This window comes from Mobula hypostoma, chromosome 9, assembly GCF_963921235.1.
Source record: "Mobula hypostoma chromosome 9, sMobHyp1.1, whole genome shotgun sequence".
Lineage (NCBI taxonomy): Eukaryota > Metazoa > Chordata > Chondrichthyes > Myliobatiformes > Myliobatidae > Mobula > Mobula hypostoma.
Window position 1 is genome coordinate 120,481,152 of NC_086105.1, and position 24,657 is coordinate 120,505,808.

Genomic DNA, 24,657 nt, shown 5'->3' on the forward strand with positions numbered 1-24,657 from the left:
ATATTCACTTATATTGTATACTGTTGGCTGGTTTATAGATTTTGTTCCTTGATTTAAACATTATACTTAGCAGATGTGGCTTTCCAGGACAGCAGCCAAGTAATGTCTTGGGTATACTGGTTTCTGAGAAATGTAATTTGCTATGGCAGGTATCACTTCACAGAAAAAGCTGTTGTGTACAGCAATTTAACTGTTTTTCTATTCCTCCGTTGGAGCCCTTTATCTGCTATATGTGTCTCTGTAACTTGAAAAGAAGGCCATTTGGATTGATTTCTGTTTATACTATCATTAACTCTGTGGCGTTCATTCCAAGAGGAAACCTATATTACTGACAGATATTCTCTACAGCAAAGTACTTAAAGGTATAAATTTCAAACCCATAACATCATGATATAACTGAGTCATTATATTGCTGTTAATAATTTTAGCAAGGAAAAATCCTTGCATGTACTGTTATTCATGATCTATAAATAAGCATTGTTTCATTTCATTCTTTAGTACTTTAACATTAATCCCTTTGAGAAATGGTTCTAACCTGTTGATAACCATTTGGAAGAAACTTAATTTTCTTAGTGTATTAAGCTATTACTTGCCTGTTACACCACTGACATTTAAGGTAGCAATGAAGGTCCTCCGTCTCTGTCTGTATAAGACATAGACATAAGACATAGAAGCAGAATCAGGCCACCTGGCCCATTGAGTCTGCTCCGCCATTCAATCATGGCTGATCCTTTTTTTCCTCCTCCTCAACCCCAGTTTCTGGCCTTCTCCCCGTAACCTTTGATGCCATGTCGGATCAAGAACCTATCAATCTCTGCCTTAAATACACCCAACGACCTGGCCTCCGCAGCTGCACGTGGCTACAAATTCCACAAATTCATCACCCTTTGGCTGAAGAAATTTATCCGCATCTCTGTTTTGAAAGGGTACCCCTATATCCTGAGGCTGTGCACTCTTGTCCTAGACTCTCCCATCATGGGAAACATCCTTTCCACATCTACTCTGTCTAGGCCTTTCAACATTCGAAAGGTTTCAATGAGATCCTCCCTCATCCTTCTGAATTCCAGCGAGTACAGACCCAGAGATATCAAATGTTCCTTGTATGTTAACCCTTTCATTCCTGGAATCCTCCTTGTGAACCTCCTCTGGACCCTATCCAATGCCAGCAAATCTTTTTTAAGATGAGGGACCTAAAACTGTTCACAATACTCAAGGTGAGGCCTCACCAGTGCCTTATAAAGCCTCAGCATCACATCCTTGCTCTTGTATTCTAGATTTCTTGAAATGAATGCTAACATGGCATTTGCCTTCCTCACCACTGACTTGACCTGCAAGTTAACCTTTAGGGTGTTCTGCACAAGGACTCCCAAGTCCCTCTGCATCTCAGATTCCTGGATTTTCTCCCCGTTTGGAAAATAGTCCGCACATTTATTTCTATTATCAAAGTGCATGACCATGCATTTTCCAATATTGTATTTCTTCTGCCACTTTCTTGCCTGTCTAAGTCCTTCTGCATCCTACCTGCCCCTCCACCAATCTTCATATCATCTGCAAACTTGGCAACAAAGCCATCTATTCCATCATCTAAATCATTTATATACAGCATAAAAAGAAGTGGTCCCAACACTGACCCCTGTGGAATACCACTAGTCACTGGCAGCCAACCAAAAAAGGATCCTTTTATTCCCACTCGCTGCCTCCTACCAATCAGCCAGTGCTCTAACCATATTATTAACTTCCTTGTGATACCATGGGCTCCTAACTTGTAAGCAGCCTTATGTGTGGCACCTTGTCAAAGGCCTTCTGAAAGTGCACTGCATCCCCTTTATCTATCCTACTTGTAATCTCCTCAAAGGATTCCAATAGGTTCATCAGGCAGGATATTCCCTGAAGGAAGCCATGCTGACTTTGTACTATCTTGTCCTGTGTCACCAAGTACTCCATCACCTCATCCTTAACAATTGACTCTAACATCTTCCCAACCACTGAGGTCAGGCTAACTGGTCTATAATTTCCTTTCTGCTGCCTTCCTCCTTTCTTAAAGAGTGGAGTGACATTTGCAATTTTCCAGTCCTCTGGCACCATTGTCCAATGATTTTTGAAAGATCATTTCTAATGCCACCACAATCTCTAACGCTACATTTTTCAGAACCCTAGGATGTTGTTCATCTGGTCCGGGTGACTTATCTACCTTTAGGTCTTTTAACTTTTTGAGACCCTCTCTCTTGTAATAGTACCTGCACCCACTTCTCCTCCTTCACAGACTATAACATCAGGCATCTTCCACAGTGTCTTCTACAGTGAAGACTGATGCAAAATACTCATTTAGTTCATCAGCCATCTTTTTGTCCCCTGTTATTATTTCTCCTGCCTTATTTTCTAGCAGTCCTATGTCCACTCTCATTTCTCTTTTATTTTTAATATACATGAAAAAACTTTTACTATCCACTTTGATATTATTTGCTAGCTTGCTTGCATACTTCATCTTTTCCCTTCTCATGATTTTTTTAGTTGCTCTCTGTAGGTTTTTAAAAACTTCCCAATCCTCTATCTTCCCACTAATTTTTACTTTGTTCAAAGGTTTCAAAGGTACATTTAATGTCAGAGAAATGTATACAATATACATCCTGAAATACTTTTTCTTCGCAACCATCCACAGAAACAGAGGAGAGCTCCCAAAGGATGAATGACAATTAAATGATAGAACCACACAGAGCCAACCCCCCCCCCAGCTCCCCCCTCCTACGCATAAGCAGCAGCAAAGCAACAATGCCCTCTCCCCCACCAGCAAAATAAAAGCATCGGCTCCCGCCACCGAGCACTCAAGTGTGCAGCAAAGAATCAGCAAAGACACAGACTTGCAGTACCCCAAAGACTACTCATTCACCCAGTATTTGACATACCACAGGCTCTTTCTCTCCCTAATAAGGGAGAAAGAGGTGTCTCCATTTCACAGCAAGAGAGGAGACATAACAAAAACTCGCTGATTTACGATGTTAAAAGTCCATTGCGTCACTTTTTCCAAGCTCCTTGCCCAAAGAATTTGGGTCTCTGGGCACACAACCAACAGCCAGCTCACTGCTTTTGATCTTTCGTCTCCCACAACACACCAATTTCCTGCAGTGGCACTGACCCCGAGTCCACCCAACTCCAGAGCCACGTGATCCCGGAACTCCAAAGGCGAGCTTATCTCTTAGGCCGCATCCTTGGCATATCGAATAACGGCCAGTCATGAAACCCCAAGAGCTGGTCCCATTCCCGCAAAGAACCGAGAAAGCTCTGTTTGTATATAATTTGTTGTATGCCCTTTTTTTTGGTTTTACGGTAGCTTTGACTTCCCTTGTCAATCATGGTTGTACTATTTTACCATTTGAGTATTTCTTCATTTTTGGAATACATATGTCCTGCACCTTCCTCATTTTTCCCAGAAACACATACCATTGCTGCTCTGCTGACATTCCTACAAATAGCTCCTTCCAATTTACCTTGGCCAACTCCTCTCTTATACAACTGTAATTTCCCTGACTCCACTGAAATACTGCTAAATCAGACGTTACTTTCTCCCTATCAAATTTCAAGTTGAACTCAATCATATTCTGATCACTTGTTCCCAAGGGTTCTTTTACCTTAAGTTCCCTAATCACCTCCGGTTCATTGCATAACACCCAATCCAGTATAGCTGATCCCTAGTAGGCTCAACGACAACCTGCTCTAAAAAGTTATCTCTGGTATTCAACAAACTCACTCTCTTGGGATCCATTACCAACCTAATTTTCCCAATCGACCTGCATGTTAAAATCTCCAATGTGACTACCATAACGTTGCCCTTTTGACTTGCCTTTTCTATTTCCTGTTGTAACCTATGGTCCATCTCCCAGCCACTATTGGAAGACCTGTATATATCTGCCATCAATATCCTTTTACCCTTGCAGTTTCTTAACTCAATCTGCAAGGATTCAACATCTTCTGATCCTATATCATATCTTTCTACTGATTTGATGCCATTCTTTACCAGTAGAGCCACACCACCCCCTCTGCCTACCTTCGTATTCCTCCGATATAACATGTAACCTTCAACATTCAGCTCAACCATCTTTCAGCCATGATTCAGTGATGGCCACAACATCATACCTGGCAATCTGTAATAGTGCAACAAGATCATCCACCTCATTTCTTATACTACACGCATTTAGATACAACACCTTGAGTACTGTATTTGCTATCCTTCCTAATTCTGCATCCTTAATGTATAGAAGGATTCTTCATTGCTGCCTCAGTAACAATTGTTTTTTGACCAGTCAGGCTCTGAGCTCAACCCCCAAACCTGGAAGACCGGTGGACCACTCTTAGCCTAGCCTCTGCCTTTGACGGGTTTGGCATGGACCAAGACCCGAAGCACAAGACCCTGACTCCGGCAAACATAGCTCTCTGGGTCATTGAGGTGTGCAAGCTTCCCAACCCAATGACAAGGCTGTTGTCCTCTTGGAGGATACTAAATTATGGTTCATTTAAAACTGAGAGAAAAAATAAAATAGGAAGGATAATTTAAATAGAAAGTTTATCATTCTGCTACCTTGCTATCCAAATAGCACACGCTAGTTGGAGTTCAAGTAAGATGTTCACTTTTTTAATGAGCAGTGCACCAATTCATTTTGAAATTAATTCTATTGTTCTACACATTTAATAACATTGACCTCAAAGGGTATTCTGGGTTCATTATAGTGCAATATGGATTAATAGTTTTCAGCTAAATAAACTGATGTAGCAGAGTGATAAATATCCTTACTCAGGCCTTTTAAACACTGGTAAATTAAAATTTGTTTTCAATTTTCCCAGAATTTCTTGGGGTACAAACGTGCCATCAGCTTTCTCATACCTCATCCAAATAGCATGTCTTTGTTTATTTTTAGTCGTACGGCACAGAAAGGGAAACGGACCCTTCATCCCACCCTTTCCATGGCTACAATAAAGTACTAATCTTTACTAATGCCATTTATCAGCAGTTGATCTATGCTTTGGCAATTATAGAGCTTGTCTAGATCATTAAGTGTTGTGAGTATCTTTGCTTCTGCCACCCTCTCAGGCAGCGTATTACAAACTCCAGCCACCACTGGGTGAAAAAAAAATCTTCCTTTATGTCCCTTCTGAACCTCTTAAACCTGTGCCATCTGATTATAGACTGCTCTGCTTTTGGGGAAACATTTAAAACTTCTTCTATACCCCTCATAATTTTGTTCACCTCTGCTAGACCTCACTACCCCTTTTCTGCTCCAAGGAAAGCAAACCCAGCCTCTCTTCATAAAGGAGACACACCATTCTGGTGAATCTTCTCTCCAAAGCAATGCTTGTACAATAAGATGGCCAAAACTGCATACAATATGACTGATTTGGCTTCACTAATGTTTTATAAATCTGTTTCGTAACTTATGTAACATTCTGTGCCCTAAGTAATGAAGGCTAGTGTATCCTGTATGCCTTCTGAGCCTATCTATTTGTGCTTCTACCTTCACACATTTTTTGACTTGTACATCAATGTCCCTTGTTATTCAGTATTTTCTAGGACCCTTCAATTCATTGTGTATGTCTTAACCTTATTGGCTCTTCCCAAATGCATCATTATGCACTCGTGAGATCTGGATTCCTGTAGATATCTCAAGACACAGAAAGAATATAACAGATACTGTCTCCGCAAAATCATTCATATTGATTGGAAGGATATGCAAACCAGTGTATTTAAGTTGTTATAAATGAGATCATGGAATTATACTGAAGATTATAAAGCAAACTCAAAAGAGTTCATCATTCATGAAATTGACTGTGTTACATCATGGTCTTCAGTGATACAGGTGCCTGTTGCCTCAGTTTATTTCTGAATTGCAAATATACATTTGAGAAGTAATTCTGTGGTTAACAAACTGAATAGTGCAGTCTTAAATGGTTAATTAGCATTGTTAATTAGAGTGCCACAGTAGCATAGTGGTTAGTATGATGCTGTTACAACTCAGGGTATCGGAGTTCAGAGTTCAAATCCTTCTGTGAGAAGTTTGTATGTTCTCCCTGTGACCATGTGGGTTTCTTCCAGATGCTCTGGTTTCCTCCCTCAGTCCAGTGTTCTGCTGGTTAGTTGGTTAATTGGTCATTGTAAATTGCCCTGCGATTAGGTTAGGGATAAATTGTTGGGTTGCTGGGCAGTGCAGCTTGTTGGGCCAAGAGGGCCTGTTAAGTCCTGTATTTCTAAATAATTAAATAACTGCATAAAATATGAAGTATTGTTTTCGCATCAAATGATACATTTGAAATGATACAAATGAAATATTTGTAAAAGACAACCTTTTTTGAACAAAACAATCAAAATAAGAAATTTGAGCATTTTGCCTGTATCATTGATTTTGAAGTTATGCTGTTAGGTATATCATGAAGATGATATATGGTTTCATGAGATTTTTCCCTTGTGCCCATTCATGAACATCTGCATACCTTGATACATTCAAAATTTAAAGCTAACGTGGCTTGCAATTGATAGTCAAACGTAAAATTATTTTGAGAGACTGCCCAATGTGAGTCTGTGGAAGCTTGTGCTCCTGCGGGATGTGATTCATGCCTGATGTTCCCTCTAAGGTGTGCACACACACACACATCTTTTGGTACTAGCACACAAAGGAATTTAAACTGCAGACAAAAGGTTGTCACCCTCTACCTCAACGACATGTTAAGTATATTTCACGATCTTACACAATCACATTTCCGTTTCTGGTTTCTGATGTGGACGATGTTGACAATGAGGGGTTTGTGATTAATTGTCTGCAGATTTTAGAACTGGCTTATTTATACGGTTTTATTGAAGAAGTTATTGATTCACTGTGTCGAATTCCAAAGAAGCAAACAGCGTGAAGCGCAAAAGAACTGCCAGTTCATTTAAAGCAGAATGCCTTAATGACCATTTCAAACGACTTTAATAAAGTGAAAAGAATGATATTATTACATACTGTTGTATAATATATGAGAAATAAGACACATTGATGTGTATTTTTTTCTTTTAAACATTGAACAACTGGATTTGGTAGTTTACTATCCTTAGAATAGCTTCAGATTTACTTCCTCTTAAAAATTCAATGCTCACATGTTGTTGTCACTGGGCAAAAAATTGCACAGCACAAGATTTTTCTGCACACTGGCCATTACAAATTAGAGGGAACATTGTTCATGCCTTAATGTCAATGTCACTGATAGTTGTCTGTGCCTCTGACTGTAAGATCCTTAGGGGGGAAGCAGTCTTCTCTGACTGGATCGCTGGAGGTTGATTCATCTCCAGGGTATTAAGCTGCTGGCATCAGTGTCAATACAATTTAGTCAAAGTTTCTTCAGCCTCCCAAAGCAGAATGACCTTTTCTTTCCAATACTAATCTCAGCGTTTTTCACAAAAATAAGGTAACCTCTCCTCTATAACAACTTCTTTGGAAAGAAAAATACTATATACAATTTAGCTGGTGGTTCAGAACAGTAAATTGCGTGTGCTGAAATGAGGAGCATTGTATGACATTAATCATATATTTTGTAACCATTCCGTAGCACTTTTTAAACCTCAATGCAGGTCCTTTGATCAACTTTACAGTAAAAAAAATTAAGTGATCATTGTCTTGTTTAATTTTGTGAAGGATGTCGATACGTTAGCCAGCCTGCTAACAAAGGAGATGTGGATGTCGAGTTTGATCGGCCATTAATGAAAACAGAAGTGCCAGGTCCAAGATCTCGGGTATGTCAATTCTACAATGTTCTGAAACAAATTTACTTTTTGGGGAATTGATAATAATACCCAATTTCCTATTTCCCATCAGGTATAAAGGAATCTTACTTTCCATATCTGATTGATTTTTAAACCCACTAAAAATAAATCTGCTGACTCAGTATTTCAGATTTATTAGTCCGTCAAATATGAAACTCTGGCTGTTGTTTTAAAGTTGAGTGCATTTCCTATTGGTACAGAGTGATGAGAGCTTGTTGATTTGATGCTTCTAATACATAACTTTTACCAGTTCCCTTTGACATTCTTGGCTTATTTTCTTTCCTCCCAGTCTGTTGTGGTGGGACTGTGGGACTGTAGGCTGGGTCCCTGAAATCAGCGGTGTGTACTGATGAATCAGTGTTGAGAGATGTTGACAATGTCCATAATCATAACTAATACACAATCTTAGAAAACCCACCATAAGGCTAATACAGGCAGATTTGATCCCTTCTTTATCTGACAACTCTATATGGTGCCAGTTAATTTTTGCTGTAACTGTTGTTGTTTCAGTGGGCACTGGGCTCAGTGCTGGGACCCCAGTTGTTTACAACATACATTAATGACTTGGATGAGGGAATTAAATGCAGCATCTCCAAGTTTGCGGATGACACGAAGCTGGGCGGCAGTGTTAGCTGTGAGGAGGATGCTAAGAGGATGCAGGGTGACTTGGATAGGTTAGGTGAGTGGGCAAATTCATGGCAAATGCAATTTAATGTGGATAAATGTGAAGTTATCCACTTTGGTGGCAAAAACAGGAAAATAGATTATTATCTCAATGGTGGCCGATTAGGAAAAGGGGAGGTGCAACGAGACCTGGGTGTCATTATACACCAGTCATTGAAAATGGGCATGCAGGTACAGCAGGCGGTGAAAAAGGCGAATGGTATGCTGGCACTTATAGCAAGAGGATTCGAGTACAGGAGCAGGGAGGTAATACTACAGTTGTACAAGGTCTTGGTGAGACCACACCTGGAGTATTGTGTGCAGTTTTGGTCCCCTAATCTGAGGAAAGACATCCTTGCCATAGAGGGAATACAAAGAAGGTTCACCAGATTGATTCCTGGGATGGCAGGACTTTCATATGATGAAAGACTGGATGAACTGGGCTTGTACTCGTTGGAATTTAGAAGATTGAGGGGGGATCTGATTGAAACATATAAAATCCTAAAGGGATTGGACAGGCTAGATGCAGGAAGATTGTTCCCAATGTTCGGGAAGTCCAGAACGAGGGGTCACAGTTTGAGGATAAAGGGGAAGTCTTTTAGGACCGAGATTAGGAAAAACTTCTTCACACAGAGAGTGGTGAATCTGTGGAATTCTCTGCCACAGGAAATAGTTGAGGCCAGTTCATTGGCTATATTTAAGAGGAAGTTAGACATGGCCCTTGTGGCTAAAGGGATCAGGGGGTATGGAGGGAAGGCTGGTACAGGGTTTTGAGTTGGATGATCAGCCATGATCATAATGAATGGCGGTGCAGGCTCGAAGGGCCGAATGGCCTACTCCTGCACCTATTTTCGATGTTTCTATGTTTCTACCACCCCAAACACTTGTCAACTAACATAACAAAAGTTATGACTGACCGTGCATTTTTATTTAGTCCAGCAATTCACCAGAATAATTACTTGTTAAATTGCCTGTTGACAGAATGAACTTCATTCTGTTATCATAACTAACATTCATATGCAGATTTTAGGGCACACTTTGTGGAGATACTGGGAATCTTCTCCCATGAAGAGGTGGTTATATTTGTAAAGCAACTTTTAACCTTGTTGAAACATGAAGAAGTATTCAACTTGATGGTTAGTAACAGGAGAGACAGGAGTGTCTCCAAAGTAGATACAATCAGCACTTCTTAGTTTTTGGAAGAACGTCCTGATTTTTTTCGATAGTCAGAGTGACAGAATCATTCAGCACAGAAGTGGGTCCTTTAGTTTCCCCTCTCCCCTCCCCCCTCCCCCAACCAGTTGGTCCAAATTTCCCATCTAAGTTAATCCCATTTGCCCACATTTGGCCCCTATCCCTCTAAACTAGGGGATGCCAAGCTGGGCTCCACGGACCCCTCAGTTAATGGTAGGGATCTATGGCATAAAAAAAAAAGGTTGGAACACCCTGCTCTAAACCTTTCCTATCTATATTGTGCCAATCAATCCATTAAAATCCCCTTATTAGGCAGACATCATGGACCAGATTTTGTGAAATAAAGACTTTGTGTTGGCCTCAGATCAAACACCTGACCCAGAAGAGGCAGCAAAATGAACTGAACCCACCTGAAGTGTCAGCATTATTAAAAGCCCATCTGACCAGACTCAATGTGACAGAGCTGATTTGAAATGCTGCCGACATTATTTGTTAATAGCTCTGCTAGCAGCAGCTCTCTCAGTTCGAGGTAGAAAATGGAACCCTATTCAGTGAGAACACTATTGCCTCTGATGGTAAGGAAAAAGATGACTTGCATGACAAATTTCCACCTAATGCACTATTCAAATTAACACTAAACTTACGTTAAAGTTGTAACAAATTTTTGATATGATCAAGACGTTGCCTCGCACCGTCACTGAACTCTTCCTGAAGTAAGGTCCCTATCACCAATAGCCAGGAACATTGTACTTATCAGCATCTTGATAGTCAGAATCAGAATCAGGTTTAATATCACTGGATTATGTCATGAAAGTTGTTAAGCAATGACATGACTCTGGATTGTAAGAATGAGAGCCCCTAGCTACATGGATAATAAAACCATAGATTAGTAACATTGCTGAGAGACATAAGTAATTCTTTTATATTTGTACAAGCACTCTGCAAGAGTACTGCAATTGGATCCATCTTTCAGCCTTTCCTCAAACTCAATTTATTTTTCCTCCACAGTACAACTCTAGTTTCTTTTTAAAAATATGATTTAATCTGCAAAGTAATCTGTGCCATTCTGTGCACTGATTTTCCTTTGAGTCTTGTGGTTCTAACCAGAGATTTGCAGGATTGGCAATTCAAGCTATCATGCAAAGTAATACCTATCAGGTTGTTAACAGAAGGCCAGTTTTAAAAGTAATTTAGATTGGGTATCATTGTTATTTATATCTTCTTATTTTCAGGAAAATGCTTTTATCAATTTTATCTGAATTTATGCATGACTTGCCAATAGTCATATTAAAAGGAGACATTCCATTGTCAAAAGTTGTTGTTTAAGGAAAACTTAGTCTATATACCGATTGTTAAATGCTTCTTTTGTTCAATCTTAAAATAGTACTGCCCTTCTCTCGTTATGTGCACATGTCATGAAATGCACCTCAGGAGATGCAGAAACCAGATAGGCCTTTTGATTGTCCCATCAGTTAATAAGTGATCTGATGTGTAGGTTCTTTTGATTCTGAAGCATCAGCTGTGGTCTGGCGTGTGCATTTTCAGACTATAAACTGCTGCAGAGAGATTTGGAAGATCCAGTTGATGAGAGCATGGCCTTGAGCAGTCGTGAGCAAAGTAATCTCTGCTTAATTCTTGCTGACTTCTGCTGGCCAATGTCAGCAGTTTGTATTAAATTTTACACCTAGCAAGTTCAGATTGGCAATTAAGTGTAGGGTGCAGTAAAAATAGATATATGGAGTTTTCAGGCCCAGTCTAGCAGCAGTTTTAACTTAAAAGATGGAAAGAACACTTGCCCCAGTCCAATGAGATGCCCTTTAAAGATGCAGAGCAGTCTCTGATGAAATAATCTGAGTTCATTGTGTAATTCTAACCTGATGCTACAGCAATGGAACAATAGTTAGATGCATCTGCACATTCAGACTTGCTGGCAGAAGGTGTACTGAAAAAAACAAACTAATTTTGTTTTAGCATTTGTTTTATGGACCAGGGTGAACCAAGTGCCTATCTGACCAAAACAAGGAAACCTTCCTCTTTTTTTTAAGATACGTTTTCTTCAATCTGATCTCCCCCCCTCCCCCCACCCCACTTCTCCTTCTGCCCAGCTTCCTCATTCCCCATCAGCATCTGCCCATCGACTTCCCTGGAGCCAGGTATCTTTCCCTCTGGTTTTGGTGGGTGACTGCAACACCCTACCTGGTTTCTAGGAGAATGAATCAGGATGTTAACAAGTTGGACTTCAGCCATTAAAAACAACTGAAATTACCTGCTTTGCCCTGATCAGATCCCGCAAGTCGCTTTGTGACCGTACTCATGACAAACATTTAAGATAATGTGTAACAAATTTGGGAGAGCATAAAATACGTTTCAGCTCTACAATGATATTCAGTCAGCTTTGCCATGCTTTGAGTGAAGAGAACTTCACTCTGGAATTCTGTACATTCACAATACGTAAGCATTCACTATCCTGCAGAAAAAATGATCACTTGGTGTAATCGGAGTTCTTTCATTACTTGAGAAAGTTCTGTCTGTGCTCAGTTCTGGTCATATCATTATAGGAAGGATGTGGAAGCTTTAGAGAGAGTGCAGAAAAGATTAAACAGGATGCTGCTCAAATAAGAGAAGTTGCCTTATGAGGAAAAGTTGAGTGAGCTAGGGCATATTTCTCTTTAGTGCAAAGAAAAATTAAAGAAAACTTGATAGAGGTGTATAAGATAAAGTGGACAGTCAGTGCTTTTTTTTCCCAGGGTTGTAATGGCTAATACAAGAGGACATTATTTTAAGAAGGAGGGATGTCCAAGGTAGGTTTATTACACAGAGAGTGGTACAGTAAGTGCATGAAGCACACTCTCAGGGTGGTGGTAGAAGCAGATATATTAGGGACATTTAAGGGACTCTTAGATAGGTTTATGGTTGAAAGAAAAATGGAGGGCTATGGATTAAACTTGGAGTAGGTTAAAAGGCCAGGACAGCGTTGTGGGCAGAAGGGCTTTTACTTTGCTTTGCTTTGCTTTGCTTTGCTGTACTGTTCTTGTTCCCAGTACCTGTGCGTTCACTAGCAAAGGGCAAGGCACTGTTTTCAAGACTTTTATTGAGTTTTTATCTCAATCCTTATTTTTATGTATCTGATTATTTACAGGAGTTAATGAAGAAGCTGAATGAGTTTCAGGTAAGTTGCAACATTATCTGTATCATTAACTAAAATCTGTTTATTTGGGAGGACTTAGCCCATGTGGCACTTTCCTGTAATGCTCAACTATTTAGCACTTGATAGGAACAAAAGATCATGCACTGCAATGCGTGTAAGTATCATATGGTTGTGATTTCTAAATCCACACACAGTTAATTTATTTGTTCTCATATATTTCCTTGGTACTTAAATGTTGCTCACTGCTATGAGCTTCAAATTAGTTGAAGGGTTCAAATTTAGTTCAGCTGGGAGTGCATTTTAAGTGTTCTTGCTTGGTGTTACATGACTTACTGTATTAGTGAAGAGTTTATTGATAATTTTGGACCAATTTTATATGGGTGGAATATCTATCACATTTACTAGAGGAAATAAAATAAAACAAACATTGCAATAGAAAAATAACTACAGTTTTATTTGAAGCCACAAGGTTGGAACTTCCCTTCCAGTTGTATTTACAATTTTTTTAAATATAATTTTTATTGAGTTTTCAAACTTGATTACATGAAATACTAATATCTACCCTCCCCCCGTCCCCTTAACCCTTCCCCCGATATATACCCCTACCTAAAAGAAAGAAAAGAAAAGGAAAAAAAAAGAAAGAAAGAAAGACTGCCTGGATATTGGAAGATGAGGAGGAATTTCTTTAGCCAGAGGTTTGTGAATCTGTGGAATTCATTGCCACAGATGGCTGTAGAGGCCAAGTCATTGGGTATAATTAAAGTGGAGATTGTTAGGTTCTTGATTAGTAAGAGCATCAAAGGTTACGGGGAGAAGACAGAAGAATAGGGTTGAGAGGGAAAATAAATCAGCCGTAACAGAACAGCAGCACAGATGGCCCAAATGGCCTCATTCTGCTTCTGTCTTATGAAATGCAAACGTATTATGCAATCATCATATTCTCTCTGTGACCTTATCATGGGCCTTTTAATCTTAAGCCTTCATAACCTTCCTTTTATCAGTGCTTAGAATGCAGGTTTGAGTGTGACTCTCCAGGATTTACTGAACCTAAAGATGAAGCATGATGAAGGATTTCAAAGCCAAGATAGTAGGCAACCTGAAAGTCTGCACCTTATGCTTTTCTCCGTAGAGGGGTTGTACATTTGAGTCATGCTGTGTAATCAAGTACCAGCAGTGCATCCTTTAGATGGTATGTACTGCAGCTTCAATGTAGTGCTGATGAAAGTTTTGCATGTCATTCCAATTAAGCGAGCTGCTTGCCCTCATTTATAAACACGAGAAATTCTGTGATGCTGGAAATCCAAAGCATCACACACAAAAATGCTGGAGGAACTCAGGAGGTCAGGCAGCATCTATGGAAGTGAATAAACAGTCGACTTTTCGGGCCAGAGGTTTCCCTTGGGACTGGAAAGGAAGGAGGTGGATGACACAATAAAAAGGTGGGCGAAGGAGAAGGAGGATAGCTAGAAGGTGCTAGGTGAAGGACTAGAGAAGAAGGAATCTGATAGGACTGGAGAGTAGACCATAGGAGAAATGGAAGGAGGAAGGGACCCAGGGGGAGGCGATAGGCAGGTAAAAAGGGGTGAGCAGTCAGAGTAGGAAATAGAAGAAGAGGAGGGGGAAGAAAAAATGTTTTTTTTTAATCAGAAAGAGAAATCAATTTTCATGCTATCAGGTTGGAGACTTGACCTTGCTACTTACCTTCAAGGGATCCAAAAGTAAGTGTGATCATAGCATGATGGAATTTGAGGGTGAGAAATATTATTCTGGAACTGGTATCATAATTTAGATGAAGGCAATTATAATGGTAGGAATTTCATTGGTTGTAAATCTTTTGAGAATGTTCTTAGCTCCAAGGACTGTAGAGGCAATGGTGGCATCCGTTAGTCTCGCGAGACCATAGATCTGTGCCTGGAAGGTTTCCAGGGCGCAGGCCTGGGCAAGGTTTTATGGAAGACCGGCAGTTGCCCATGCAGCAAGTCTCCCCTCTCCACACCACCGATGTTGTCCAAGGGAAGGGCAAGGGCCAATGTAACTTGGCACCGGTGTCATCGCAGGAGTTGCCAGAATGAGGTTGAAGGCAACATCGAACTGCCTTAGGGACTCCAGCTCCGGATTCGTCCTCGGGGTTTACTCCTGAAGCCTTTCCCACGAGTGGGTATGGCCACAAAGCAGCAGAGGTCTGAAATCAGTTTTCCCTCTCTTAGATGGACAGCCTTTCCAAGCTGATGAGCTCCATCTACCCGAAGCACTGGTTTTAAGGTGCCAGGACCTGCCTTCGCCCCTTCACCTGTCAGTAGAAACAGTTCCACTGGGCTTAGAGGCTAAGCCACATGAGAAGGCCAGGAGTTGGACTTGGTGGTCAGAGGCTATTTGAGTCGCATGCCATGAGGAGCACTTTTAGGTAGTGGGAGCTTGTCCCCACTACCACTCCTTGGCTTGACAACCTTAGGAACCCAGAGGCAATAAACAGTTTTAATTACAAGGAAGGCAGAAGGTATAAGGAGAGAGCAGAATCGTGATGTTAAGGCCAAGATTAGATCAGCCATGACCTTATTGCATGGTGGGGCCCAAAACTGGTCAGAGTACTCCAAATGTGGTCTTATAAAGCTTCAACATTATGTCCTTGCTTTTATATTCTAGTTCTATTGAATGAATGCTAAAGTTGCATTTCCCTTCCTTATTACTGACTCAACCTGCAAGTTAACCTTTAGGGAATCCTGCACCAGGTCTTGCAAGTCCCTTTACACTACCAATTTTTGAATTTGCTCCCTGTTCTATGATAATTAAACATTTAATTACAATTTGCAGTATGATTATGTTACCAGACTTTGGAAGTTAAAATTTCAGGGGATAGCTTCATATACTGTAGCTATGCATCTCAAAATTTGAAAATTAATGATTCAAAGATCATTTCTCCATGTTTTGCTTGTTTGAAAACTTCCTGAGCTTCTACTGAATCTAATTTTAATTTAGTTTAATTCCAATGATTTTATGAGCCATGCCTTTTTTGAACTAGAATTATCATTCAAACTTCATTGTTTAAAACTGGCTTTGCAAGCTGTTTTCCCCCTCAGTATCTATAAATGTGAAGGACTTTGGTGGGTTAATTAACTTCTGTAGTAAGTCTCTAGTGTACAGATGAGGGGTAGAACATCAGTGAGTTGGTAGAAAAGTGGGGACATTAAATGTAGGATTATTGCACATAGATGATTAACGGGCAGCACAAATTTGGAGGTCCATAGGACCTGTTTTTGTGCTGTATAACACTGATTCTGTGTTGCTTTACAACTGCAAACAATCTTTTATCACTTTCCTGGAACTGCTGGAACATTACAAAAAAGTAGAAAATATTTGATAAATGATAGCTTTCTAGTATGTTTTCTGTAGGCTGCAACCTTTTTTTGCTCCTGGTGTTTTATCAAAGCTTAAGTAGGTAAATGATTTCTAGACTGCAAAAGAACTGGCAGCTAGCCATTTGAAGAAGACCCAATGTAAAATGAATAGTTGCAAAGCATCATTGTGACTTGTCAATTGTTGTTGTACAACCATTACTGTTACGTGAAATGAGTGCCGAGATAGTTATAGTTATAAAGCTGAGACAAAGCCAGGGTAATTTTTCTTCAGCTGAATCCATTGTGCTACTTATAGTGAACACAGAGGCCTAACGAGTGGATGTGAAAACATCTGAGATACTTCTGGCACTTTTTCAAAATACATCTAGCAGGAAAAACCAAAAATTAGGCCAATGCTGGATGTACCAGTCTCCATTGTTTCACAGGTTTCCTTGAAGCCTTGTTCAGGGTATGGCCTCCATCCATACCAACCAATATTCCCCGATTTAGAGGGAAAGGGGGCTATCGTTGACAGATGACCATTGACTCTGGAGCCTAGTTTTCCCAGTAATTTTCAAATTTACCCACCACCTGATAGAATTCAGGCTTGCTTCTTGCCTTGAATTGTGAAATAAAGGTTTTCCCCGCCATCCGAAGGTAGAGCGTTCCTATGAAACGGTTCATAAGCTGAAATGTCGTAAAGCGAAGAAGCAATTACCATTTATTTATATGGGAAAATTTTGTGAGTGTTCGCAGACCCAAAAATAACCTACCAAGTCATGCCAAATAACACATAAAACCTAAAACGTTTCACAGGTTTCACGGTGGTGTCTGAAAAGAGGATGCTGTCTAAGTTGCATGCCATCTTGGTCAATGTCTCCCATCCACTACATAATGTACTTGTTGAGCACAGGAGTACATTCAGCCAGAGACTCATTCCACCGAGATGCACCACAGAGCGTCATAGGAAGTCATTCCTGCCTGTGGCCATCAAACTTTACAACTCCTCCCTTGGAGGGTCAGACACCCTGAGCCAATAGGCTGGTCCTGGACTTATTTCATAATTTACTGGCATAATTTACATATTACTATTTAACTATTTATTACTATTTTTCTATTACTATTCTATTACTATTTATTATTTCCATGACTATTTACTATTTACTATTTACTAATAGTAGTATTACCATTACTATTTCTATTACTATTTATTATTTATGGTGCAACTGTAACGAAAACCAATTTCCCCCGGGATCTATAAAATATGACCAAATAACTGTAACACATAGTAAAAGCAGGAATGATATGATAAATACACAGCCTATATAAAGTAGAAATACTTTTCCACAATCATTACTGCACTGTTCTCCGTAGCGAAAATCTCACACAAGCGCCGTCGGCAGAAAATCTCACGCAACACACAGCGCTCTCTAGTAACCTTTAAGCTATGAAGCTGCCAAATCATACCGAACAACACGTAAAAATACACAGCCGATATAAAGTAGAAATAATGTATGTACAGTGTAGTATCACTTACTGGAAATGGGAAGACAGCGCAGAGCACACTGATGATGGTGTGTTAGACTGAGTCGTCGCAGATTGGGTGCTTCAGTGGCCCCCACCCTCCAGGCCGCCAACAGATACCAAACCGCAAAGCATGCATGGGTCCAGCAGTAGCCGGGAGGCATCCAGCACATCATTAAGAAAAAAGCCGAAATAAACATGCTAATTAATTAGGTGCCGCCTAGCACGTAATTGTTGGCCCATATCAGTGCCGATTGCCAATTGCATCGCCTTTGATCTGGGCCGACAGTTAAGTGTGGGGCGGCACCTAATTAATTAGCATGTTTATTTCAGCTTTTTTCTTAAAGATGTGCTGTGTGCCTCCCGGCTACTGCTGCATTCTCCGTGAATCGGTACAGTATCTGTCCTCAGCCTGGGTGTTGGGGTGGTGGGACACTGGGGTGTCATCTCGTCGTCTATTTCCATTAGAACAGGCAGCTCATCTTCTCCTATGACTGCCCGCGTCGATGTCGAAGGTCGAGGTTCGTCGTCTGCTGTGGCTGATGTGAAAGGCTTGCTTGACTGCTGAGCCTCGCACATTTTTCTATCACACAGTTCTTTGTAAGCACTCAAACCATGCTGCAAATATCTCCTAAACCTACATACCCTTTCAAAATTAAAGTCGTACTTATCATTGTAGCGAAAATCTCACGCAGTTGCTTCACGTTCATTTCGTTACTGCATTCGGTTTCGATTGTTATCCTTTCCTCTTGCAATTGCATCAGCTCTTCATATATCAGTTCGTGGTCATGGGATGCCAAAACCTCTTCAACATTATCTTCATCAGCTTCCACAAGCCAAACTCACTTTGTCCTTACTTCGTTCACCACGATTGAAACGCTTAATTATGTCTAGTTTTACGCTAAGTGTAACACCCTTACAAGCTCTTTTAGGCTTTTCTGACACCATAGAACTCATCTTGCAAACGGCTGCTCGGGACGCGCGCTGAATTTTTTATCGCATGCTGCTTTTTTTTCGTAACAGTGAAAACACCTTCTAAAAGCAAAAACAGGGTACTAATGTAGGTCTTTCGTAACAGTGAGGTTTCGTAAAGCGAATGTTCAAAAAGAGGGGGACACCTGTAATATATTTTCTTAAATGACCAATTTCTTTTTGTTTCTCTTTCTCCCTTATAAACTGGAGCCACCAAGCATATTGATATGGTCAATTTGTGGCCCTTGGATCAAGCAGCCTGTACTTAACTTGAGACCCTGAGATCTAGCATCCTGTCTGCTTTCTCTGGTAGAAACCCAAAAGGTTTTTGACAGGTTTACTCGGATAGGTTTGGCATTGAAAGCACCCGGATGGACTGGGGAAAAAGGCATGCAGATCTGTCAGGGGTTCATTTTGGTTGCTTTTGTTTCTGCACGTTTTGGTTACGTTTATCTCTCTGGCAGACTTCTGTGTCTTAGAGTTAAAAGAAAAATAGTGCCATAAACAAAAATATAGCCATCTCTACTGATTTCTTCTGACCTTGAGGCAGAGCTGATAAACAAGAATTAGCGAATTTTGCAGAAACATTGACCTTTTAAATTGTCCTTGGGCAGTGAGCATCTGTGCCAATTTATAACTTACTAAAATCAGACAAGATAATAGAGAGCTCCCCACAGATGGCTGTAGAATACATTTCAAGTTATATGATATATTTTTGTTACTCCCTTTTTGGATTGTGACCATCGCTGTCAATAGAAAAAATAAACACAATCTGCCTTTAGCAAATAAACCATGACTCTCCTTAATTAACCCAACCTCTCCAGGTGGCTATTAATTTTCCCCTGATTAATGCTTCTATACACTTACCACTTACTGGTATTAAACTTACTGGCTAATTATTACTAGGAATAACTTGATAACCTTTCTTGAACACAAGCAAGATATTTGCCACTTTCCAGCCTTGTGGCACTTTGCCCACTTCTAGTTCCTTGATGAACCAAGTAAAGATGGTTGGGTCTGATAAGCTACCCTGAGACACTTCAGAAGCAATATCATTGGAATGGGTTAGTTGATCTTAAACAACAACAGCCTTCTTCCTTTGTGCAAAATATGATGCCAGCTATTAGACTGGTTTTCAGTGATGTCCATATATTCAGTATACCAGGACTCCCGGATGCCACACTTGGTCAAGTGCTACCTTGATGTAAAGGGTAACAATTTTCATCTCAAATCTGGAATTCCTCTCTTTAGTCCATGGTGGAACCAAGGCTACATTGTGTCCTGGAGGTTAGTTATCCTGACAAAATCCTAGCTGGACATCAATAGAATGTCTACAATGCAGTAGGTTTCAATAGGTAAATTTAATGTTAGAGAGGTGTATACAATGTACATCCTGAAATTCTTTTTCTTCACAAACATCCACGAAAACAGAGGCGTGCCACCAAGAATGAATAACTGTTAAATGTTAGAACCCCAAAGCCCCCCCAGCTCCCCCCTCCCACTCACAAGCAGCAGCAAGGCTACGACCCCCCCCCCCAAAAAAGCATCGACGCCCTCCACTGAGCACTCAAACGTGCAGCAAAGCATCAATAAAGACACAGACTTGCAGTACCCCAAAGACTACTCGTTCACCTGGTAATTCGACATACCACAGGCTCTCTCTCTCTCTCCCTAACTAGGGAAAAAGAGGTGTCCCCGTTTCACAGCAAGAGGGAAGGCATAAACATCTCGCTGATTTGTGATGTTAAAAGTCTGTTGCGTCACTTTTTCCGAGCTCTGTGCCCAGAGAGGCGGCCCCAGAGCTCAGGTCTCTGGACTCACGGCCCACAGCAGCTAACTCGCTGCTTCTGATGTTCCGTATTCTCCTGCGATGCCTCAGTCAGGGGCACCGGGTGCCTTAAATCAGCCCATCTCCAGAGCTACGATAATCTGGCACCCTGAGGGCATGCTAGTCTTCCGGGCCACATTCTTGGCATATCAAAAAGCGGCCGGTTGTGAGGCCCTGAGAACAGGTCCCATGCCCGCAAAGAACCGAAGTCAGAGTGTAACTCCAGGTCAGGGTCTTCAAAAGAGATATCAAAGATAGAAATAGAGCTGTTTCTGAAGATGCAAGCAAAGGAGTTGCCGTTTAGCGCCATCATCACTTCGCTCCGCCCCTGCATGATATATCCTTTGATGAACAGAAGCCTTACCACAGCAAATTTCCTAATGCATTGTCTAGGTTTTATTTAAATTCTTTTATCTATCTACCAAAACTTGGAGTTTGTTTTCAAGAACTTCATAAAATTTGGAAAAATCTTAATTCTATATGCTGGCTTGAAAAAAGTATCCTTTTGTATTTGAACACATAGTTGTTAACGCTTAGCTTCAGTCTTTTACATTCCTCAAAGGAAGTATAATCCTGAAGACATTTTTATTACATCTTTAAAACAATCGGTAGATGTCAATATTGTTGCTTTAGAATTAGGACAGCAAAATCCAACTGTAAAACTTTCTCATGATCCTAAAAACGGCCATTAGGACCCTAATGTAGAAGGAGATTGAGGACCTTTTTGAAAGACTGACTAGGACATCTGAAAAATAATCTGCCAGTGTGGGCTGGGATGACTTTGAAACCTCAGGTCCTAATTAAAATTAGCCCTGAGAAAGGGTTGCAGTGAGTAGCTATAACGAACCACAGGTAGGAATTAAGCAGATTGCTTTCCTGTTAGCCATCAGGATCTTTGTAAAGTGTCACCAGATTGGGTATTATCAGGGCCGGATTTAGTGGGGACAGGGCCCCTGGGCTGGAGGCCCTGATGGGCCCCTGCTGACATCGTAAAATGCTGCTGTACCAAGCAAAAAAAGGCAAGATCAAGAGCAAAGGTCGTACTGGTCTACATATCAAAGCTGTGGACCAAGACATTGGTTTAGTACAATACGTAGGCTATAAACTTACAGGCCTTAAGGGGGAGGTCAGAAAGTAATGCAGATTCTTAGTTTGAAGGACAGCATCTAAAGCACTCAAAAATTGACCTAGGCTTAGTCAAGTTATGAAGGAGACGAAGTATGATGTACCTAATCTTAAATCTTTATTTAGCTATTCCTACATGTACCATAGGCCTTATTTCTCAAACAATGTCAAAGCATTTTTATCTAGGTGTTTTCCTCAACCATGTGTTCTGAGAAAGTAAATTGGAAATAAGAGACAAAAAGGCCAAGAGAGATGGCACTATGGCAAACTAGGAAACTTCACAATACTCCAACAATCTTTTTGAAAAATGAGATCTAGTGCATACTAACCTATTGCTGTGCTGTGTGGCTTGCAAAGTAAAGATCACTTATTACTTACTAGGTTTGTAAACAGTCAACTATTAGCCTATTGCCACAAAAACAGGAACAGCACTGACACACAAGCCTAGATAGTTACAAAGTCAGATGCTTGTTTTTCAAAATTAAAGCCTAGTTCTTCTGGATTTCTTCGCAGCAAAGTCCTTGATCAGATCACTAAAATGCAGTTTCTGAACAAGATCACTTTCAAGTGACATCAGAGTAAGATGATTCATCCTGTCCTGTCCCATTGTGAATCTGAGCCTATTCTTCACTAGCTTGAGCTTGGAGAAAGATCGCTCACCACTTGCGTTTGTGACAGGGAGAGTCAGGTAAAGCCTCAAAGCAATGCTTACGTTTGGGAAGATGACCTGCAAGTTTTTTTTCCTCTGAGGAAGCATAAAAGCTCTGTTGCAGATGAAATATCTTTGCCACTTACAAATTCCCTGAAATGGACAATCTCCTCCACAAAGTCTAACTCCAGGTCAGCTGAATATCTGCTTTGAAGATTAGATGCTCTCCTGCACAGATCTCGTACAGAGAGAGAAGGGATATTGTTTAGGTAGGATGCCAAATGTGTTGTTAAGGTCATTATATGATGCAAATCTGCAATCAATTTCTGCAAGTAATCTATCCATCACGACCAAAAAAACAGTAGCTGAGAATTTTTCTCTGACTGACAAGCCAACATCAGGTGTTGTGGATTCACCCAGAAAGGCTTTACGTTTTCTTTGACGTTGGGTTTCTTCCTTGTACACTTTTGAGACTGTTGGAGACATAGTTTTAGCTTGGATCTCAAAAGTATCAAATTGATCATGCAGGCTTGCTATGTATCCCCATAGTGATCACACCAAATCCACAGCATTACACAGGTCTAGATTTACAGCTTGCAATGCGACGCTTGCACTTTCAAAGCGCTGAAGAATGCAATGCCACAATTTGCTCAGGAAAGCTATCTCAAGCTTGTCCATTTTTTTTGTATAGTGACCTTGCTTCATTTCTAGTTGCTACATTCTGATTAATGTCATCTGCAATGCTCCTTAACGAATCTTCAATATTGGCATAATTTTCATACAATGCCTGTGTGGCTTCTGCATGTGCAGCCCATCTAGTATGAGAGAGAGACTTCAGAGTTTCAATGCACTTGTTCGCATTAGGCTGAAGTCCTGCGTCACCACTTTCCACCTAGAAGTTGACTTGGAGCAGAAGTTGAACACATTCTGCACAAAGCTGAAAAACTCAGCTGTTTCAACACAAAAGTTGACACTGTTGATTCCAACGAGATTCAATGTATGTGCTGCACATGGAACCCACTGTTCCAAGAAACAAAACACACAGCCAGTGGAAGGGGAATATAAGAGCCATTGCCTTGATACGTACTTACCATTTACGAACTTGCGTTTGAAGTGAAATTTGGAGAAAAAACGTCTCTGCTGTTTGTATACTCGTTCCGAAGCTTTGATAACCACATCCTTATCCTGGCAGGACTCTGGCCCTTTCTTAGCCCAGTATGCGCGGACTGAATCATCTAACGTTTCCTTTCCCCAGCGAGCAGGATCAGTGCTGTAAGGATCCTCAGTAGCGGTAACGTTAATGGAGATCCGACTTGGTTGTTCGGAGGCCTCTGGGGTCGGGAATCCCAAAGTCATGCTGTCTGCCTCTTCAACATTAGCTGCTGACTGTGGCAAGGACGGTGGTCCTGTGCTAAAGTATCCATTTGTCCACCAGTCTCAGACTGTGACAAGGGCAATGGTACTGCTGCATCATCAAGAACAGGTTTAAACAATTCTGTCAATTTCAATGTCTTTTTTAATGCTTCTTTCTCACGGTCTTCTTTTTCTTGTTTTTTTTCTTTTCTGTGCTCCACTCTCGTATTTTTTTGTTGTCCGCCATGATGATAGCTACCTATTTTGGGCCCCTCTGCGGCTCTGGCCCCTGGGCTGCAACCCAGCCTAGCCCTGCCTAAAGTCCAGCCCTGGGTATTATAATGCTAGTTTCATGTTCCTAGAAACATTTGATCCATCCAGCATGCTGTTTCTTAGGTGCACTTCGAGTTACCTCTTCAATGACTCTATGGCCCAGAATAGTACCAGGTCACAGAACCATAAAGTAATACAGCATGGAAACAGGTCCGTCAGACCAACTTGTCCATGCTGAGAAAGATGTCCATCTAAGCTAGTCCTATTTATCCATGTTTGGCCCATGTCCTCCTAACCCTTTCCAATCTATGTACCTGACCGGGTGCAATCTTCCCCTCTCACCTTAAACCTATTCCCTGGGGAAAAGGCCGTGTGCATTCATTCTATCCATGCCTCTCATGATTTTATACCTCTGTAAAGTCGCCCCTCAGTACTTATGCTCAAAATAATAAAGAGCTGGTCTGTTCAACTTCTTTCTATAACTCTGCCCCTTAAGTGCTGGCAACATTCTCTAGTCTTTTCTGGTAGTCAGTGTTCATGTTGAGTAATGAACAGACCTAAATGAATTATATTCTCATGACATTGGATGTGACCCAAATATTTTTAGTTTTCAGTTCTCAGCAAAAGTAAGGATTTCTTCCCCGACAATAGCATTATTGATGATTGCAGATCGTTGTAATCACACTCTCCCTTCTTTCCCTTTATGTTCTATGTTGTAAAAGATGCCCTGAAATATGATTAGACAGGGTGCAAATCTAACTTGGGTTTTGCAGTTTAAGCCTTATTTCTGTCTTGCTAACAGAAACCGAG

General features: G+C 40.8%; 1 protein-coding gene across 2 annotated transcripts in view; it reads left to right on the forward strand.

Annotated features, from left to right (window-relative positions):
* abat (4-aminobutyrate aminotransferase) overlaps positions 1-24,657 on the forward strand; it is a 183,531-nt gene that overhangs the window by 71,604 nt on the left and 87,270 nt on the right. For both annotated transcript variants that reach the window (XM_063059014.1, XM_063059013.1), the window contains exons 3-4: positions 7,656-7,753; positions 12,780-12,809. In XM_063059014.1, coding sequence (XP_062915084.1) covers positions 7,656-7,753; positions 12,780-12,809 — 128 coding nt within the window. The remainder of the gene's footprint in view (positions 1-7,655; positions 7,754-12,779; positions 12,810-24,657) is intronic.